General features: G+C 34.4%; 1 protein-coding gene across 1 annotated transcript in view; it reads left to right on the forward strand.

Moving 5' to 3' along the window:
* The window catches only part of CFAP54 (cilia and flagella associated protein 54), a 123,303-nt gene that overhangs the window by 84,935 nt on the left and 15,797 nt on the right, over positions 1-22,571 (forward strand). Inside the window, 14 exon segments of the mRNA XM_068401872.1 lie at positions 1,386-1,602; positions 1,951-2,045; positions 3,601-3,770; positions 8,602-8,704; positions 10,150-10,288; positions 11,261-11,418; positions 11,615-11,800; positions 13,088-13,214; positions 14,631-14,786; positions 15,989-16,097; positions 18,627-18,732; positions 19,480-19,575; positions 20,106-20,247; positions 22,344-22,544. Coding sequence (XP_068257973.1) covers positions 1,386-1,602; positions 1,951-2,045; positions 3,601-3,770; positions 8,602-8,704; positions 10,150-10,288; positions 11,261-11,418; positions 11,615-11,800; positions 13,088-13,214; positions 14,631-14,786; positions 15,989-16,097; positions 18,627-18,732; positions 19,480-19,575; positions 20,106-20,247; positions 22,344-22,544 — 2,005 coding nt within the window.

Raw genomic sequence — 22,571 nt, forward strand, 5'->3', positions numbered from 1 at the left:
AGCTAGAAAATTTTATGCTAGACATAAATATTTATTTCTCTGGCATCAATTACAGATTATTTGGTTCAGAAAATATTCTTGTTATTGCTAAAAAACAGAAATAGAAAACATATTCTCCTCAACTGTTTACCACTTCCTAAATTTTAAATTTTGTGGCTGACCTCTCAAGGGAGAGGCAAGTACCATTATCACCATTTTTCAAGTGGAGACCTAATATGTGCAAATCTGTGACTTGTCTGTGGAAAGCATACTAGTAGAATTATTCAGGTTTTGTCATGATATGTAGGATCTGTTGTTTATCGCGCTAAAATACTGAAAACATCAGTGATCTTGCCTTCTAATTTCTGTCAGTCAGAGCTGCCTTCATAAATTTGCCCTAATTTGGATTGGGACTGAAGTCCATTTCTGAAAAAAAGAGGTGAATCTGTAAACTATTTAATGAATAGTAATTTCTCATTTTAATTAAAATTACATGTTCATCAATGACTTCTTTTTTTCTTTTTCAGTATTAATCATTTTCTTTCACTTGCCTTGTCACAGATCCATTGAGCCAGTAGGGGTAAATGTTATTGTGCAAAAGAAGCTGCACCATAAAAAAAACCTGATAAACTAGAAAAAAACCCACTTTTTTCCTCCACTTTCCTTTCTTTTGTTTACAGTAAGCTTGTGTGTCTCCTACAACAGTTGATATTAGAAAACAGAAATGAAATGTCTATCTTGACAGCTTTTGATCTCACTAGTTTCAGATTTATTTTGAAGTTGTGCTTTATCTTGAACTTTTGATTTGAACACTTCACAGTCTATATGGGACTCTTATTGGTCTCCTTATGACTTTGTAAAGCTGTGTAGATTTTCTACTTCTAAATTTATTAATCTAAAGTGAGAATATTAAACTCAAGATAAAAGAAAGATGATATAATGAATAACAAAAAGATTCCATGAAATATGCTGAAATGGTCTGATACAAGAATTTCTTTCCTTGCTTAACCTTTCTAGTTAGGATGAAATATAACAACAGACTCTCCTTTGAGTTTAGATTTCTGAACTACAGATTTACCTATATATTTTTTGTGACCACCATAGCTCAAGAGAGTGCTATGGACAATGCAGAAAATGAGAACTCACACAGAGTAATAGCTGTAACTTCATAGATACATCTTCTTCTGGAAAAGTGATCACTGAGGCTGTAGCCAGGGATACTAAGGAGTGAATTAAGTTTGGAAAAGAAAACAGAAACTCATCCATAATGACTAAGAGCATATTACTAATATTATTCATGTTAATTGTTGATAAACATCGTTATTAATAGAAGCAGAATATGCCTTGAACAAGAAAAAAGTAAAATATGTCATTTCAAATAGTCCCAATTGTTAACTTTCTTGTAGGTGCTGGAAGACATATTTAATTGGAGTCTGTCTTTAACAATGGTGCAACTGTGCAGCCAACAAATTATGAATAAATTAACCTTAGCCAAAATGCATTTCATCATTTGCCTTTCTGCCACAATAAATAATATACCTGAAAAAGTGGAAAAACATGTCTATTCTGTTGATAACAACAGCTTGAAGGAGCCAAGCAGAATTACAGCATCAAATGTAAAAGGTAATTATAAGGGTGGTGGAAAAGTGTATTTATTGTGCAACTTGTTTCAAGGCTAGTTTTTCCACTTTTAACTCCATATGCATTAATGTGTCATATTATAAACAATATTCGTATTACATGTTGCTGGAAAAATCACTCATTATTGAAATAATAAGCATTAAGATTTTTCAAGGCTTTTTTAGCTAATATCTCTATTATTATTAGAGCCATATTCCATTCTTCCTTGCTTGTTTTGATATTGAAAGTCTCAATCATAAATAGAGAAAAAGGAGCATATTCTTCAAATTACTGAGAAGTCTTTGGTTCTGCTTCTGTTATCTGAAATTTCATTTGAAATATATTTGACAGTTGATGCTGATAAGAATTCAAGACAACAGGAACAAAGAGGCACAATGGTGCAACTCGTTGACTGTAAAGATGAATTAAATATGGCCATGCTGAAGGTAATTTTGGTTTTTAGGAAAAAAGGCTTAAAAAACTACAGATTGTTCCAAAAACATTGCTAACGCTTTCAATGTAACAGAAATGATGATGGGAGGATGGCATGAATAAGGGGACTAGAAATTTTTGCTTCTAATCTGATTGTAATCTTACTAGCCATACATGAAGTCCTGGTGGTTCAGTGCAGTTTTTCAAATATTCCTAGTGGTTACGGTCTAGTTTATGCTATATAAATGTCCATGGGAAACAGTGTCACAATCAGATCTCGGTATGACTGTTTCAGCAACAAGGGTAAAGACTGGATGGGATTTCAAGGGTAAAATCACCGCCTTTCAGAGATGGTGCCTGTAGGACATGTCAGAGACTCTTTGATGGGGCAGTATGCTCTACAAATAAACGGAAAACCATTCTCTACCGTATGTGAAATGTCTCAAATTTGTCATGTTCCTCTTTCTGATACTTTATTTTGGAGAAAACATACCACCGCTTATTAGCTTCTTTTTTTTGAAGGGGGTTTTTATTTTTTTGTCTGTTTGTTCTTGGTTTTAGTTTTTGTTTTGTTTTCTTTAATTGTTAACTTCATGCTTGGCAGTTTCACATCACAAAAAGACCAAAATTGAGGGCTGTAATATTAAGTATCTACTTTTGGGCAGTTACAAACAAAGCAGTATACAAAATACATCTGGAGAAACGGAGGACGATTTTGTGTAGCGAGTGGTATATACCATACACTAGAAACTTGAAAGTTTTGGTATAGCTTGAAAATAACTTGGAAACAGCATCTTGAAAATAACTAAAATAGAAATGTTAAATTAATTTGAATGGCACTCGTTTAAAAGGCATAATATATTTCTTACCCTTCTGATTTTTCTTTAACCATTCTATTCTTTTGTTTTTCCAAGTAGAGCTCTGAATTCATTGAGGAAACTGGCCAAAAAAAGATATTGGATGATAAAAACCTTTGAATTATTTTTGAATTCTGCTGAAAGCTCTGCGGTTGAGATTTTATTTAAAATCAACTTTCTTTTAGATTTGTTTTTCACAGCTTCTTACAGCTTTGTTTGTCAGAAAGACTGTAAATTACAGTTGAACTTTCAGGATACATACTGCACGCAAGGATCTGTCAAAGTATAGACAGAAAATATGTAATACTTCTTGTAACATCTTTGATATTGTATTTTATTATTGTATTTTATTGTTTAAAACTACTAAGCATATTAAGAAGTAAAGTATAAAATTATCAAGTATAGCTATAAGATAAAGATAGGAATGAAAAATTATTGAGTAATATTACTAAGTCATAAAATATGTAGTTAAGCATAAATTGCAATAGTACAGGCACAGTTAAGATGTTGCTACTTTCAACATATTGAATCTGTAAACCTGAAAAAAGTAAAATTAACCCCCCCTCCTATTTATAGAAAAGGCATATTGTATTCAAGTTGTTTTATTTTAGGGTGCCGTGATAGTAGGGTAAAACAGAATAAAATACTTCTAAAGAAAATTTTTAGTTCTATAATTAATTTTGAAATCATACAATGCTGTGTTCTTCTGTAGGGGATTTTATTGACAGAAGCTGAAGAAAGTCTTAGCCATCTTGTGCAGAACATACAGGACAAATATGATGGGGAGATATCTCGGTGTTCTGCTGAAGACTTAGAAGCTCTTATTGAGGCCAAACTTCAGCTTGCTGCTATTTCTCAGCAAAGGCATCAAGCAGCTTGCAGGTAAGTAATAGTATGAACAACCTTATGTTGCACAGCCTTGACTACAAGATATTAAAAAAAAAAATCCAACAATTTTTTCTTTGAATCCTTTATGTCTACATTAATATTCTAAATCTTTTAACCAGCCATAACAACCCCACTAGTGTATCTACAAATATAAGTTACACTGGCATTTCATTGTTTATTACTGCTTTATTTTAGTTTTTAGAAGATCATCAGTTATTGGCCTATGATTTCTCTGTGCAGTGTTTTTGTGATACAGTGTTATATAAAATCAAAGAAAAAGATGCAGTGTTCACTGTTTTTGTTAAAGTAAAAGTCTGGATATGTTACGTCATGTGTTCTCTATAATTTTAAAGTGAACAGCAGAGTGCTGATGTTGTTATCTCTGAACTACTGACTTCTACTTTGTTCTAGAACACCTTGTGTTACTGTCCTAAAAGAACATTTCCTCTTCATGTACTTATTGCTGTCAAATTAAAATGTTAAAATTTTATTTTTTAAATTAATTTGATTAAAAAGCATAGATGTAACCTTTAACATATTAGAATAGAATTTAGCAGGCATTAATTATATTGTCAGTAATAGTGTGTAAAATACTGTTGTATTTACATGATCTGCCAGATATTTTCTCCAAATTATAATTTCCAAATTCTGTGGGTTTTTTGAGGTTCTGATTTCTCTTGGAAAACGTAATGAAATTACAGTTGTGCTGTTCTTTGAATATATGGGGCATACAGAAATATATTAACTCTTCGTAGATGTTAAATTCTGAACATTGTTTTGATCTTTTAGCTAGGATTCTTCTTCTGTTTAGCATACCTGTAATTTTAAATTAATTTGTGTAAGAAGGATAATAGTTTAACAACACATCATTTTTATTAGTGTCAAACTCTTTTTATCTAATTTTTTATTAGGTTGAAAAATCTTTGAGGGTACAAATTGTTAACTAGAGATGCAGCATATAGAGGTATAGCACTGTCACTTGTCAGACTCTATTGAGATTAGGTAGAACATAATCAGTATTTGTAACTTTTGTTAGGTCTAGTCTGACTAAACACACCAAAATTATTACAGTAAATTTTACACTATAGTAAGCACCAAGCAAAAAGCAAAATGAACATTTTTTTTATTGTTGCAATACTGGTGAAGATTAATGTAACACTCTTACTGGTGAAGCTCAGATGGCCAACAGATAAACCAGTCTCAAAGTATTTCTTCCTTTTTACCCAATTAACAAAAAATAAATGTTTTCTTCTATGTCAAAAGCTAACTATCTTTCTTCTCCCAGCTGTCTTAGGTGAATAAACAAACCTCCAAATCAAATAGCCTTTAAATAGCACAATTCCTTTTTAGCTGCTATGGCTTAACAATAAAAAAATACAATTAACAAGGACAGGAGCTTCACAGTGCTGTACAGACTACTGAACTGACAACAGTAAGAGTACTGCAGCATGGTCTTTCACCCAGGTTTTATTTATGTTATTTTAAAAGATAGAAGTTTCCCAATAGTTAAGATATTAGGACTGTAATAATTTAGTAGTAATGTCATTAGTGAAGATGGTAAGTAAGAACTTGTTGGCTATTTGTGGACATTTCTTATCATAAAATAGTAATCTATTTCAGTGCCTTTGAATTAGATTATTTTACCATAAATTTGTCAAAGAGAAACCAACAAATCACTGGACAGTGACCTCATTGTGCTTTTGAGTGCCATGTGGAATTTATAAAATTATCGTATTAGTAACCAAGGACCAATATGCAGACTGATGAAATATGCTGTGCATAAACTCAGTTCTGCTTGATACTAGGCTTGGTAAAACCTGTATTCATAGAGTTCTGACCCATACTTTCTCACCCTGCTAAACTGGTTCCAGTATGCAAGCCATTTTCAGTGCAGGACTCTTCTTTGTGACATGCAGTTATATCCTAGAGTGTAGTTTCTCTCTTGGCTTATAACTTGTCTCAGATTGAAGAAACTTTTATACAGTATCAAGGGTTCCAATGGATGTCAAGCATTTTATGGATCATTTTTTGGGACTCTCAAATTTTTGATGGGTGTTTAATGGGTCTTATATATTGATAGTGGTCAGATAGAAGGAAAAAAAAAGGACCAACAAACAAAGCAAGGGTTTGGGTTTTTTTAACCTATTTTACAATTTTATTGCACTGCCATCCATGGAAACTGCTGATATATCTGCCTCAGATACAAATGAAACATTCCTTCAGACAGCTGAATGTTTCCTGCCTGCCAGCCTAGAAATCAAACTTTGCATGATATTACAGAAATTCATCATTTCTTTCCTTTGGCGAAATGACTTAGTGGTGAAATTGTTATAGTCAGCTGTACTTCCCTATTTTGATCATCTTGTCACTTTCTGATTCAGCTGATAAAAGGATGTGTATTTTGTCAAGGGAAATATATAGACACATCACTCTTGTTGACAGCAGAAGAGGGTCACAAAAATTTCATCAAGGGAAGCTTCTACATTACAGCCTCTGTCTGGCAAAAAATTTATGCCTCAGAATAAGATTATGTATAGGACTAATTCCATTGATCTCAAGGAGAGTACTTCCATGGTGTCCCCTGCTAAGTATATGAGGTTTCTAATTACCGAAATATGTGCTTGTCTGCTTATGTGAATACATTACTGCTTAAAACAAGACATATATGAACCTTTGGGCTTGTGGTCTACATTTTACTCATGAAATTTATATGTAAGCATGTAGGTAAAAATGGCCTCATTTTCAGAATTGCTAAATGTTGACAACAGCAGCTAACTGGAGGCAGCGGTGTTCAGGAAGTTAGGTTAATATTTCTTAAAAGCCTGTATATACTCTTGGGTGCTGCACCTTCTCAAACTTCTTTGAGAAATGTTAGCCATGGCATCTCAAACAATGCTTTGAAAAATGTCAGGTTTTGCTGTAATTTTAACTTTGATGCCTGGTTTCAGGGGGAAAATCTTCTTAATAAAAAGAAAGAAAAGCAGTTGGGATATTTCATTGCATTATCCTTACTGCCTGTTTTGCTTTTATAAGCAAATTTTTTTTTCGCCTTTTCCATTGTTAGAGAAAAGGTTATCATCAAATTCAACAGTGATTTATTCTGGTTTCATTTTGTTGAATAAAACTGAGGTAAAGGGATGATGAAGGAGATTCATAAGGATTGAATTTCAAGAGCTGAAAGGCAAGATATTAACAGTTTTGGTTCTCATTGTTACTTTGAGGTCTATTTGTGCTGAATTGGTGTAATCCATCCAGCTCTGCATCACAAAACAGCAAGCAGGATAGAATCAGAAATGACAGGAAGACTTTAACTACCTCTTATCTCTGGAGGTTATCCATCCTGTGGTTAGATACATGTTGGCAGAATAATGTCAGTAATTTCAGGGTAGTGCAGCTCTTGTTCTGACTTCTTTGTGCATGAATCAAGAACTTTGCTTTACAACAATTAATCTAGAACTTCTCAAAAGCAGTAAATTCACATAAAGCCTGAATTTCTCTTGCATTAAAGATCTTTACAGTATTCTGGCAGTGTAAAAAGGACTTAAGGTATTCATAAATTATTTTTACTTGTGCTTCGTAGCAGTCAGTCTCTATGTAAAGAGAGTGTCTCCATGTAAGAAGACAGCATAAATGAGAATTTTGGTTATACATTTTTAACAATTAACCTGCTGAAAAATCTCTTAAGAGGTGAGCTAGGGATACCCTCAGGTACATTTGCATAATTAGGAAAATATGTTTCAGTGGGTAGTGAATAAGTAGAATTGTAAAAACACACCGCAAAAACGTTTTAGAGCAGAGGTAGGAAAGTAGAGATTTACGGATGTTGGGGAAAATGTACAATTAGAGATGGAAAACTAATACCGTGAGACATTGGTTTTGGCAGTTCACAGAATATTTTGAGTAGCATATTATTTGGGCAACACATCTTGTGAAAAAGATCTTCTCACTATGTTGGTTTTGCGAGTGTCTTCATATCATGAAAATCATAGTATTCACAAAGTCTGCTGTTAGAGACATACATTTCTATAGATGTCATGAAAATTGAACAGGGTATCTGAAAGCTTTAAAAAGACAGCATAAAAAGGAAAAAAAACTAGGAGTTAATATTTTAAGAAACCTGACAATATTTTGGGATTCCCACTCACAGTTTTTTGAAATGCGGGGCTGAATGCTGCACCAATCCTCATAGTGTCTGTATCTTTCTAGATGCTGTTTGGAGCGAACTCCAGAAAAGGGCTTCTGATTGGGGTGGGGGGCAGCACACTCAATGTCATGTGACTGCTTATGAGGTTTTGCCAGAGTGGCACTTGGCTCAATTTTTCATTGATGGTGTTTACTAAGATCCTGTGACTATTTGGTCACGTGGATTTAACAGAAGGACTAACACACAGTCTGGATAAGGAGCAAGGTGTTTTCTTACCTCTCTAGTCGTGGATGATATACAGAACTCTCCTAATATATTTTGTCATTTTCAGTATTTTTACATCTTCTAAATTCTAAAAGCCCATCCCTGAAGACAGATATGTGTAACTGAAAGTTATAGTGGAGTTCTGTTTTGACAGCTCCAACAGAATATATCTTGGCTTATCCATTATGTCTGTTATTGCTAGAACTTTTTCTCTTACTGCTGTTTTCTCACTTTCATACTGCAGTGCTTACAAATTCAGAATATACTCCAAGTGCAATTTTTTTGTTCTACTGAGGCAAAAATGATAACTTCTAATAGACATCTCTGATGTAGTCAGAAATGAAGTATCTATTATAATAAAAGCATAAAATGGCTAATATAATTAGTATGTTTTAATAATATTGTTCTGTATCACAGCGTTGCTTCGGCTTTCTCTGCAATCCGACTTCTCCAAGATGCAAAAATTTTTAAGATGGAAGTGACACATTTTCAAGAAGAAAAGCATGAAAGGGAGTGTTCGGTATGTGTGGATATTTGTTTTAAGCTATTGTTTCTTACTATATGAAGTCTTGTATTACATGTTGAGTGATTTTCAGAATACTAGAACATAGCAGTCATCTGTATTACAAGGTTACCCTTAACCTGGGCAGAAAATCATGTATGACATGCTTCAGTTACCTGCTTGCCTATAGTATATTCAATATGTCTATAATCATCATTCTAATATGCATGTGGTTAGGAATTAGAGTTTTTATTTGTATACACTCAAATGCCAGCATTGAAAATGTCCTTTTGTTTAAAAAAACCCAAACAAACAGAAAGTGGAAAAAATAGCTATCAGGTGAAAACCTGGTATTGTTCAGTTAAGGTATTTTAGGTTTTTTGACTGAAAGCTACTTCAGAGTATCCTCTTTCAAAGAGCCAAACAGACCAGTTCACATCATTGCTGTGTTCCAAATTTAGCAAGATTTCAGTTGACTTCTGTATTCTAACGCATAGGGATACTGACCTATACTTTTACAAAACCTGTTGGTAATACACCTCGAGCACACAGTAAGTCAAAGTGACTCACATGGACAGAGCAATTGAGCAGTGAGGCCAGATTTTGTAACATGCATAATGAGACTGGACTTCCTTGCATGCAGTGTAATTATTCTCTGTGTTGCATATCAAGATCTTCTGTCTTCCTGCACTTGCTCCTACATTTTCTTAGGACTGCCCTATAGTCAGTAACTGAGTTATGGCTATTTTTTTTCCTCATTTGCATCAATGCAAGTCATTAATGATGATTTTTTGTATAACTAAAACACAGGTGGTGCCGTGTCCATTTATTGGTTGCTGGAACAAATCTTTAGAATATGGACTGTAGAATTTTAATAATAGAAAGACTATTTATAATATGTGAAGACGGCACAGGGAGTTGAGCTGAGAATTCTCCCAAAGACTGCCAGTACTATATTACATTAATATTTGTTTCTAATCACCAGAAACACTAAAAACTAGAAATGAAAAATGAAAAATTTCCTTCTAAACACTAGTGAGGTACCAGAACTTGATATTGATCCTGCTCTACAATTAGACTTTTATGTGCCTTAAGAGTTTTGTGTAATGTTCCTGTTTGAGAGGAATAAAGTCCAAACTGTTAGAATTATTCTCCATGACACATATAGTATATGGATATATTTATGGACTCTTCCATAAAAGCTAGTTTCATTTTCATTTGTTATAATTCTTTTTTTTCTATAGATTAAAAGTTAAATAATAAAAGGATTCCTGTTATTAAAAAAAGTTATTAAAAAAAAAGTATCTACCCCTCAAATAAACTTCAGGTTATAATTATGTTATTATTTGTAATATATTTGTATTAACTTTATTTATTTTAGACTGATGCTTCCCTGTTGCTTTGTTTCTAGTAAAGTAGTTGAATGAGAAAGTAACATTCCTCTTGCTTTTGGAAATTATTAGGACACTTATGTTGAAGATGTTCGCTTGCCTCACAGTGTAACAGCACGAGATCATATGAATGTACATCTGTGGCTAAGGTGTCGTACAATGTTAGTGGCTGCATTAGCAACACAGATACATGGCATTGGTGACATGGAAGGTATTACCCTTTTTTGGTTTAGACTTTTGGAGTACAAGGGGCAAGTGAGCCTATTCAGACACAATTCTTATTCATAAATAAAAAATATTAACATTAATTCTGGGGATGTATTATCACTGAGCAATTATTTGTATTAAATTCATCCAATGCAATAAGGAAAATATATTTATGAGTACAATCTCTCCCCAGAGCATGTAAACAGAAAGCATTATATTAATGTTCATTTAATGATCATTATCTTTTGATAAATCACTTGTTTGTGAAAAAGTTGCAAATGTTCTAGTGTCATTAAGTTAAATAAGCATGCTTGTTTAAAAAAACCACTGTTGCTACATACTTGTAGATTTAAAAGTCTCAGGAGTTTTTTTCACTTTTTAGATCTCCAATAAATGAAATGTTCCTATATATCTCCTAAAAATGTTCCAGTTTCTTTTTTTTTTTAAAGAATTTAAGTGAGACTGCTACAAAATACATTTATTGCAGTTTGATTATGAATAAAATGTTTGTCATTCCTTAGTTCTATGAACTTAGTATAAACTCTGATGCTCACTTAAGTATCAAAATCACAGTCTAGGTCTGTAGCCGAACTCTTATTTAATCTCTTCTGGATAATTCCTGTGAAGGCTGTTACTATTTTTGGAATGATAACTAAGATCAGATTTTTGAATATGTAGAATGTGTTTTATGGGTGAGAATGACATCTGATCTACAAAATCTAATTATTTATGCTGGTGGCTTACATATAAAGAATGTATTTGGATGAACTTAAACCAAGTGCAGCTTAAAAACTAGAGTAGTTTGTCTTTCTTTTTTAAAGTAAATTTGGCACAGAATCGATGAAATTGTAAAAGTGGAATCTATAATGTCAGATTTTCTGTAGCTTTTTAGTGTGGAAGTGACTTCTTAAGAATGGTAGAAGATACTGTAAAGTCTTTTCTATTGTATTTTTACTATTCATGTCTCCTCTTTTAGAAAATGATGTGGCTGAACACAGAAGTGTGATAAAAGAAGTAATACTAGAGGCAGAAGCCTTTGGTGATATTGAGACTCAGGCTGAAATGATGGTGCAAGCTGCTATTATTGACCTGCAAGAAAAATGTCCTGTGGCAGGCATCAAACTTCTTTTGCAGGTTTGAGCACAAAGGAGAAACTGTTCACTTTTCTTTGATGCATTCTTCATGCAGTCAGAACAGCTGATGTCAGCATTAAATAGGCTTGAAATAGTGCCCCTAAAATAGATTTTTTTTTCACTTTGTGTGATTTGTCCTCATAAATAGACAGCAAAAGTAGTAACTACTTTGGTTTACGTTGTCTATGTCCAAACAGAATGTCATCAGTTTACTCCAAGAAGATACACTTATCTCCCCTCTAGCTTCTTTGACTCTTGTGAGAAGTATGCTTCTTCTGGCAGACATACTAACACTGCAAACAGCAGAGGATACAGAACATTGCTCTTCTACAGTGGAACCATTAAACTTACTAATTTTGGCACATGAGCTTACCATTAAAGCGGTGAGTATATGTTGGCAATTTACACAGCATTTGCAAATCCTTACAACAATCTTGATTATCTATTCTGAAAGCTATTTTAAGAATTTATTAAAAAGGGCTATTCGTATTAACTGATCACTTCAATTTTCTCTAGATTTCACAGTGTAAAGAAGTAATTCAACTTACCAAACTTATTTATGCATACTCATCATGCATACTCATGTATGTAGTCTGGTATTTTTATACAATTTAAAAATACTTGCAAAATCCATATGTGAAAACTGAACTAGGTAGTTTGACTTTCAAAAGGATGCGGAACACTCACTTTTCCCATTTGAAATGAGGGATATGTTCGTACTCAGCACCTCAGGGAGGATGTATATCTCATAAAATTCCTAACTCTTGAGCATCCAAGTTTAAGATTTTAGCTTATTTTAGCTTTGTATCTTAACTTAGAATAATTTGAATTAGAAAATCTATATAAAGTAGTATATTGTTTATGATGTTTTAGATTGACAGATTGTTACAATCAGTATGAAGTTTTAAATTTCCATGTAAAAATGTAAATATGCAATAAATAAAATAAATCTAAAGACATGATATCTGTGAGAGGAATGTATAGTAATAAAACATTTACCTATTTGGTGATTCAAAAATAGATACGCACTTCTGCAGTCTTTACCTATTCTTGATCCAGTTTTTAAAGAAAAGCTTTTGGATCAAATTCTTTCCTCGTATTTCCTAATACAGAAGTTTAATCCATTGAAATATTTGTTCCCCCAAGTAATAAAGAATCATATGAATCACTTCAGACTCAGACTTCCACTTGTGAGACTTGCTAGCCTTCAACAGATTTAACTTCAAGAGATGTGGGCAGCATGTCCCCATCGCCTTATTTCCATAAATGAAAAGTTTGACTAGTCCATACATGTTATTTTCTTTTTCTTTTCTGGCCTTTGTTGGATGTCAGATTTATTTGCAGAAATGACAGTTTCTTTCTAGGGCTCAGGTTACTTGGGAGATCTATTTCTTTAAGACTGATTTGAGGGAGTTTGCTTTTAGAAACCAAAGCCTAACATTAATGAATTTGATCAAGAGTTCATTGAAATTGTTCATTTGCTACCATACTCCTCTGCAAAGAAGACAAGTACAAACTGAAGTAAAGGAGTCTGGGAGTATCGAGCCCTTTTCTAGTGCTCTTTTACAAGACACATTTGACTTCCAGGGTTTTGCAATACCTAACTTTTTCAAACTGCTATTTAGTTTGCTGTCTGCAACTTGATTTTACAAAGCATACTCTTTTCATAGATTTTTGTTTGTGGAGAACCCATTGAATGCCAAATAGAAGACAGTACATTGACTTGCCTGGTCCTACCTACAAAGAATATCTACTTGCCACATATCAACTTGCTAGCCCAAGTCAAAATGAGAATCGGTAAGAAAAATGCAAGTCATTATTATTTTTAATTTTTCATTAGTTTTCATTCATATTTTATGCAACAGCAGGTAAACTGATGCATTGGAAGTGAATGAAGTAAATAAATTTTTTTCATTATACAAATAAAATATTTTGAAAACCAACAGCAGATGCCTGTTTGGCTCCATGCAATGTGCATAAACAAGGTACAATTCTTAAGGGAACTATAATCAACAAAGGCTTAAATATTAATGTTATAGCTTGATTAAACTAATGGGACCTTCAATTGTTTTTAAGTGGAAGTTAACAATATTTTTCCAGCTTCTGTACAAATAATTCATTCTGTGAAAACTTCCTGTATATGTTCCATCTCTCTGGAAGAAGTTATATGGAAACTAACTAATGATACCAAATCATACAGGATAATAGTGATAATTCTCTATCTCAATAAAATAATTAGTGTCTATTATTGTTGTGACTCTTTAACAATTTTTCTTGCTAACTTTTCTTTATACAGAAACTTGTAAATATGCTGAATAGTAGCAGAAGATAACCTTTGAGATCTGTTTGAGATTTGTTGCTGCATAGCAAATATAGGGAAAGGGATATTGTCTCCATGTTCCTTCTGCTACACTTAATTTGGTGTATATCTGACTTATAATGGACTAGAAAATCCAGAAATCACTTAGTGCACTTTGGTTCTCATTGTGGAGCAGCCTCGGAGTGTTCTGGATTCTTTTTCAGGAAGATATGCTCCAGGAGCACATTGGTGCACCCCAACCACTACTTTGTATTCAGCCCTTAGAATAGAGGTAGTCCAAAGTAAACACTCTGAAATGCATCTGCTGTGGCTGTCAGGTATTCAACACCAGCTGGTTTGCTCTAGAGATCCACTCTTATTGTGCTTTGCTGCTTGTCAGTGCAGGCATGGCCAGACTCATTCATAGTAATGGCCATATTTGACAAATTCCTGCTTCTGAATCCGTATTTTTAGGAAGAGCCTATGAATACAGATGAATATTGGGGAGTACAGTATAAGAGATATGCAATACATCAAAGAAGCCTTTAGAACTGGTTAGTACAAAAGGAATTGGGGAATTTGGAAACGCTCAGAGAGGTTTAGGTTTTGTCTACAACTGCCAGGTGAAGTAAAGTTACGAAGTGGCTTATTGCTAGTTTTTCCAGATCGTTTGTGAAAGGGTTGATTTGTGTAGCCTGAGCTTCTTTTGGATGGCCTAGATAAACCTCAGTGGCATCATAAAGTAGTGAAACAGTGTTATAGTTCTGTATTTATATCCATTATTCACTCGGAGTTTTGAGAATTGGATTGTAACTGTAAAGACTTAACAGCATTTGTTCTAAGGAAGTTGCTTCCTTTTGCATAAATTGTTTTTTTATTAAATAATTTACTAAGAACTTTATTTTTTTCCTTAGGGCACATGTTAGCTGAAAAAGTAGCTTGTACACCTGCAAGAGGAGATCCACTGCAATGGCTACATGCTCTCAAACATTTAGAATCAGCATTGAAGCTTTGCAGAGCATCTGCAACAAAAAAATTAGATACGGAAGCTGAACTTCTTTTTCAGATAGGTAAACAAACCCCTGTTTGTACATGTTGATTGCCCTCCTGGGCAGTTATGCACATGGCCTCTCTTAAAATGGAGACATTTTACTGTAAAAATAGAACAGATTTGATTATTTCTCACCCTGTCTAGCTGCAGATCTCTCTCTCATGTTTAGTAGCACACCAGCATAGTTCAGGGTGCATTACGGAACAAATAATTTCAAAACTGCAGTAGAACTTCTCCTGCCTCTATGTTACCAGGGATTGAAGGGTGTAGCCAATGAGATTAAGGACACTGTAGAAAGCTAATTAGCTTCTTTGCATCAGTCTGAACTAAAGAAGATGAGAGGCTCAGGAAGTATTTCCAAATGATTTAACAAAGCTAATGAATTACACAGTGTTTGCATGCATTTGGATTTTAGTGGCATTATGTTTTGCACCAGGAGGTGTTGGTTTTTTAGGATCCCACCCAGAAAGACACTCAGACTCTGTAAAGTATCTCTTAAAATGCCATTTATTGGAGTTAACACTATAAAGAAAAAGAAGATAGTGTAAATAATCTCATGTTCGTTCAGATGCTGAGAACCCCAAGTTGTGCAGTATTGAATGAGCTTCCAATCAGGGTACAGCACAACACGCAGATCCTGTCTGTGGAAAGGTTGCCTCATTTTGGTCTTTTGAGCTGTTAGAGGATTTTCTTAAAAGAAAACAATTCTATTCAGCATTTCTACTGTCAAACAAAAAGCATATTCACATAAAACTTCTTGCTGCACTTGTACAGAAAGGGCAGCTGGTGTAATCACTGGTACTGAGAAGATACTGCCAAGAGGCTCTTCTGTTACAGCTAGCTGGCTATATTTATCCCGTGGCTAAGGGATGTGCACAGCACAACACAGGCCTGAAGGCCACACTGTCTGTGCAGCATAGCGCAACAAGAACAGGCATGTGCCTGTGCGTTAACTCCTGCATGTACAACGGTCTTCTAGTTAGGATCACTACACATTAGGAGTCATTACGATTCCAAAGTTTGATTATTTTAGCTACTCTGTGAATTAGTTTGCTGTACAAGCATTGGGCATTACATTTTAAACAAGCTGGAAAAGATTTTGCTTATCAGGAAGAAAATAGATAATTCACTACATTGTTCAGCTTTCTTGGAGGGAAAAACAGGTTGGGTCTTACAGAAAAAAACAATCTTGCAAATCTGCTTTCTATATTTTTTTCTTAGGTAAGGTACAATGCCAGATAACTGAAGCCAGCAATAACAAGTCATCTCAAGCTGTTGAAACCCTGTTGGAAGCTATAAAACTCAGCCAGCTACATGATCAAAAATTTGAGTAAGAAAGTAGCTATATAACTTTCAAAATAATTTTAATCACACATTAATACAGTTTTTTGCCAGTGTTCTGAGATTTGGTGTGGGACTTTATCATGAAGCATCTTTTACGTTTTTGAGAGTTTTTTTCTATTGCAGTATGGAAGAGCTACTCTATATTTATTTGCTTATTTAAAACAAATGCTGAGACCATTTAAAAGCCTATTTTAGAGTATACAAAGTTACAGCTTTCTATTCTATTTCCAAATTTGTACCCTCTCTGTCAACACCAGGAACAGAGCTATCAATTGAACGGGGGTTTTATTCATATTTCAGAAGATGAGCTGTGGTCTGCCCCCTTCCAGATAATAGAAATGAGAGCTTGAAAAGGTTAGCAGCCAGAAACAGTCAGAAGAACAGAGGCAGAAGGAACACAGGAAATGTGTTTGTAACAGATATCAGGACAGTGACTTTGGCATTAGTTATCAGCATAGAAGATGCCTGAAGAGCTGAGGCAAGCCAGCCAATAAATTTTGTCAAGCAGCTCTGATACATTGGACTTCAGTTTTTTTAGTTTCTTGACCAGTCTTAATGAATAATGTGCCATGTCTGGTTACAGACAGTGTAAAGGCAGCAATTTACCTTGCTTGTTTGGGTATTCTGTTACTTAAGTTAATGAACCAGAACTCTGAACACAGAAGCAGTAGCACAGTAATAAACCTACAGAAGCAGTCAGCATGATGGAAGATAGTACAGAAATGGACGGTGGTGATGTTTTGCAAGTTTAATTTGCTACAATCTTATTTAATTTGCTACTGTCTTTCTAAAAGAATATACAGCAACATTGATCAACCTCAGCTTTCTTATTTTAGAGAACTAAACATCCTGATCACCTTTATACAAGCTCTCTGCTTTCTATGGGATTGTTTAATTAAAGTTGTTTCTTGATGTGTCAAATCTGTTTTTGTTAGCAAGACTAGAAAGTCAAATAAATTATCACAAACTAAGTGCAGAACTTGCCATCTTCCCACTTAGTTTGCCCTATCTTGAACTGTACAGCACTCTTTGACTTTTGTATTTTCCTTTACACAAATCATACCAAAGCTGGAATTTATTGTACAATATAAACAGTCAACTCTGTGCAATATGAGTCTGTCTAGAACAGTAGCTACATGAGCTGGAGTTTGTTGCTGTGGTTAGGAAAGCTAATTCATAGGGGAGATCTGGAGACATCTACAGAGCCAGGAGGAACCTGCATAAAAAGACTAGTATAAACCTACAGGGAAAAAAATGTTGGAGAAGTTCTCCAGATACAGTGATTTTCAGCAGGTCAAGGGAAGTAATTCTGCCCCTCTACTCCGCTCTGGTGAGACTCCGTCTGGAGTACTGTGTCCAGCTCTGGGGTCCTCAGTACAGGAAACACATGGACCTGCTGGAGTGGGACCAGAGGATGGCCACAAAAATGATCAGTGGGATGGAACACCTCTCTTATGAAGAAAGGCTGAGAGAGTTGAGGTTGTTAGCCTGGAGAAGAGAAGGCTCCCGGGAGATCTTATTGTGGCATTTCAGTACTTAAAGGAGGCTTTCTTATAGAAAGATGGGGACAGACTTTTTAACAGGGCTTGCAGCTGTAGGACAAGGGGTAATGTTTTAAACTAAAAGAGGGTAGATTCAGAGTAGATATAAGGAAGAAATTTTTTACAATGAGGGTGGTGAAACACTGGAACAGGTTGCCCAGAGAGGTGGTAGGTGCCTCATCCCTGGAAACATTCAAGGTCAGGTTGGACGGGGCTCTGAGCAACCTGATCTAGTTGAAGATGTCCCTGCTCATTGCAGGGGGGTTGGACTAGATGGCCTTTAAAGGTTCCTTCCAACCAAACTATTCCATGATTCTGTGATTCTATGATTTTTGCCTGGTTTATAATAGCACTGCAAAAATAACTGAAAGGAGAAGGAAGTATAGGAGGAGAAGAATTGGTGAGCACAGTCTGTCTGAAGATGTAGAGTATTCTGGTACAGTACTCAGAACTGAGAAGGTTCCTCAGCTGAGCCCAATGAAGAAATGAAAGACTGTTTTGGTCACTGTGGGTGTTTTTGCTGATTCTTGGAAGAATTTGACTGAAGACCCATATCCAAATTCAGCCACTTATGTTTCAGGGAAACCAGGACAATGGATATATACCTTAACTTGAAGAAAAAAAGAGGAACCCATACAGATTCTGTACAGAAATATCACTTCCCTTGCAGAATTACAGTTTTCTTACTAAACATTTGCAATTTATTTATGGAATATTTGTTGCAAATTAGATTTGACATACTCTTAAATCAATGTGTTATTTGTTAAGCATACCATAGGGAGTTTTTAGACTCACTGAGACTTTAAAACAGGATCACATGGCTTTCTGAAAGAACATACACTTCAAGCAGATGATGAGGATGAATGATTTATTTGGTGAGGCTGTCTGGCTAGTCTTATGCAGGAGTCAGATTGTATCATTGTAATGCTTACTTTGATAGTAACATTGATCGGTCTGTGTGTTATTTCTTACAGGTTAATAAGAAGATCATACCTTGAAATAGCACTATTGTATTTGCATTTTGCTACAGATAATGAGGATGTGTCACAGACAGATAAGATGGTGCCTTCCAAAACAAACGTATGTTTTCTGTCTTTTGGGTAGTGGCCTCCTCAAAGCAGGAAACATTGTGCATTGTGCCAGATTATTACACTGACGTATAAATCATACTGATACTGAAAATCCTACTAGAAAAATCACACAAAGGAATCATATAGTACAGCAGTAGAATTTTATCTTGTTTGATGTTATTTCTCATATTTATTGCATTGTATGATAACATTTAAAATATTTTTCTGTATCAAATAGGAAGGAACAGAGCCAACAGTGTTTTCATTTCCAATTATGTACAAATTAATTTGTGCCTTGAAAAGAAAACATAACATTCAAACCTGTTTTTTAAGTGGTAATATTTATACTTTACCAGATTTCAATTTTTTAGTACAAATATGAGTGACAGCATAAGAAACGTAAAAGGCTTTAACTACGTTCTATGGCTACAAGCCATAGATTCAAAGCGTAATGCGTAACATAAGAGAAAGAGGTAATTAAGATTCCAGAAAATGGAAAATTATAGCAAAACTATACACAATAGTGACCATAGTATGAGCTGCTCTGAGAAAATTTTTATAGGAGCAGCCAATTAGTATGTTCTGGATAATTTTTTTCAATTTTAGCAATTAATCTGTGGATTTACAATCAATACTGATTTTTACAACTTACAAATAAAACAATAATTCTGTAAGTACGAGGAGTTTTTTCTATTTTTAAATATATTTTACCATAATACCTTTAGAATCCTAATTATGAACTGGTGTATAATTTTAGATCTCTTCTGGAGAACTCTCTTCTTCTCCTGAGGCGGCTCTGAAATCAGAAGGCTATAAACTACAAGCCTGGATTGCAGTAAGAGCAGCTGCTCAGGTTGGTGCAATATTCTGAAGAGTTTTGTGTTTGTTTTTTTTTTAATTTCATTGTATGCTAGTTACACAAGCAGACAAGACAATGCAAAAAAGACAAGAATTAAGGTTTCCTGAAATTTCTGGCATGGGTCTTATTTGAGAAAATTAAAATGGACACTATCTGAGTAGTACATTTAATCTCTCTAGGACAGATCTGACTCTGTTTGCCTCAACTTTGATTCAGTGCAAATAAAACAGCACACTGCCTGATATGTGTGCACATGTATTGACATGTGGGTAGACATCAGTGGCATCCAGGTGAGGACATGTGATTTGAAATCACTTATGTAGTAATTAAGCTGTCAGCAGTAATGATTTATTTAAGTACAGTCTGTACTATATTTCAGGGGGAAATAGAATATTTTCCTGACTTTTAAAAATATATTAAGTTGAATAATTAATTTTTTGTCATCATCTTGCTACTCTCAGATTTTAAAATCTGTATAAATATTGTAGTGAACTGGTTCTGAATAAAATAAATATTATTTTTAGGTCAGTGAAGCTGTGCTTGCTTCTCAGCTATTAATTGGAATGAAGAGTGTTAAAGAGCACAGCATGAAGGATGCAGTGCAACAGAAAATCCCAGAATTTGCTTCCATGGATCTTCTTGCTTCGTACAGAGATTTCTTAACTGGTATTCCTTTATACCTAGTAATATTGGAACATTAAATAACTCATAAACTATATATGCCATGTAATCTAGTAATATATTTCATATCTAATTTTCATTTATGAAAAAATATAAGTCAAATTTGGAAGTAAAAGCAAAATCCTTGTCCTGCATAGCAGTACAAAATATTGAGTAGACCTAATGGGTCCTTAAATATCAGCCTGTTCATGCGTTCAATGGGTTAAGAAAAATTGGATTGTTTGCATACTGTGGCTCAGACAGACAGAGTGCACATACTGCCCTACTTTTAGAAAAACAGATGGACCTTTGTCACAGGACTTCCCCAGACTTCTAGAGTAGGTCTTGGCCCCCCTTTCAGTCATCACTGCTTTTTTTTCCAAACACTGATTTAGAACAGATTTTTTTCCCCAGGTATATTAGCTTTTCCTTGGAGATTTTAAGTTTTTCTTTTGATTTTGCAATAGCTTGTCTATCCCTGCCCCCTGCAACTCCCCCCCCCAAAAAAAACAAACCCCAAACATCAAAACCAACACACCCAAACTCTTGCAGAGTTATCTGCCTGGGGACTGTATTCTAAAAGCCAAAGTCAGTATAATAAAAAAAATTGCACTGTCTTTCCAGTCCAATGGATTGTCATTTGGAGACGCTTCCATTAGTTTGGTAGAACTTTGCCTTTGCCTGCTTTATTTCTAACTTCTGCATTTATTTTGCTGCTAATGGAGTTGAAATGGATGTCTGATCAAAAAAAAAATCAATGAAACTAGGAATTGTGGGATAATGGTTGCCAGTTGTTATATAAACACTAAGGCAAAATATACATATTTATTTTTCAGCTGGGAACCATTAATTTACTGATAAAATTTTGGTTCAGTGACTTAATTTCAATCATCCCAAGTGACTGACAAAAATTGAATTGTTCTGCCTTATAGTTGCTGGCGAACCTGAGCAATGTCTGCTTACTGTACAGTGTTTAAACATATGTGTTTTGATTGGTTTATGAAACCAAGTGTTGTGTGCTAAGACTTTCCATCAGTCTGATTGTTTTGTACAAGCTCCATTTGCTTATAATTACTGATCATTTTTTCTTTTAGCAAATGCAGCAGGTGTTTCTCCTGATAGTTCTGTTAGACAATACAAAGAAGAATAGAAAATGTAGAAAAGCAATAGTAGGCCAAAATATATAAAGGTAAATTGAAATGGAAATGATCAGCACAGCATGCTAAATATTTTCTGGAAAACCATTAGTGAAACACATTGTTTAAGTTTCATCTATAAACAAAGTGGCCATTTTAACTAAGTTCTGTTCTTACAATTGACAGTTAAATATCAGGAATAATGGAGGCATTCAGATTTTGTAGAAGCACACATAATTATTTTCTGGAAGTTTACTATTAGGAATTACTGTAACATAATGTTTGTTCAATTCAGAATGAGAAACAGAGCAGAAGAATTGTGCAGGCTTTTGAGAGAGCCATGTATTAAATCAGGGGAAAAATAACTGAATATAAGCAGTGATATAGTGATAACTGTACTGACATTCTCCCCTCTTTTTGCATAAGTATAACTTTTAGGCAGCAACAACAACAAAAAGATTTTTTTAATCCATAGTCAAGAACACATTTCATTGACATTGTGCTTAATATCTAAAAGGGACTGGATTGAAGCTAACAGTAAACATTTCAGAGTACCTCAGTCTTCTGAGTTCAGGTCAATATAACTGGGAATTTCAACTGCTGTAGTTATGACTGATGACTCCTAGTACTGTTTCCATTTAGTAAATATCTGCTATCAAACAATGTATAGAAATAATGGGTTTATATTTAAATTCAGAGAGAGAGTGAGCACCTGGCTCTCTACCCCTTTTAGCTTCTTGCAAGGATCAGTCAGATTCCTGGCCATGATCTGAGAAATATTTTCTTTACTAGTTCAACTAATATTAAAGCGGAATAGAAAGAATTTTCCTCTTATGAAAAACATAACCAGGTTCACAAGTTACATTTTTAGTTACAGATTAGTCAATTCCAACACAATGCAGAAATAGCTTTTGAATTGCAACCATTCACTTAATGTGTATTGTTGAACTGTTATTGGATTTGCAGGTGGATACAATGTTGTCTCTGAAAGACCCAGAGCATCTTCTACTGAAAACAAAAAAATCACACAAGACAAGCAGAGCCAAAGTGAAGGAACAGGGAGTCTGGCCATCAAGGCCAGCCAGAAGAAAGAGACAATAACATGGGTTCACTTAATTCGCTACCACAGTTATTTAAAAAGTCTTAATAACACGAACCTTCTATTTGGTATGAATTTTTTCTTCCTTCTAGAAA

Source organism: Nyctibius grandis, chromosome 5 (assembly GCF_013368605.1).
Source record: "Nyctibius grandis isolate bNycGra1 chromosome 5, bNycGra1.pri, whole genome shotgun sequence".
NCBI lineage: Eukaryota > Metazoa > Chordata > Aves > Nyctibiiformes > Nyctibiidae > Nyctibius > Nyctibius grandis.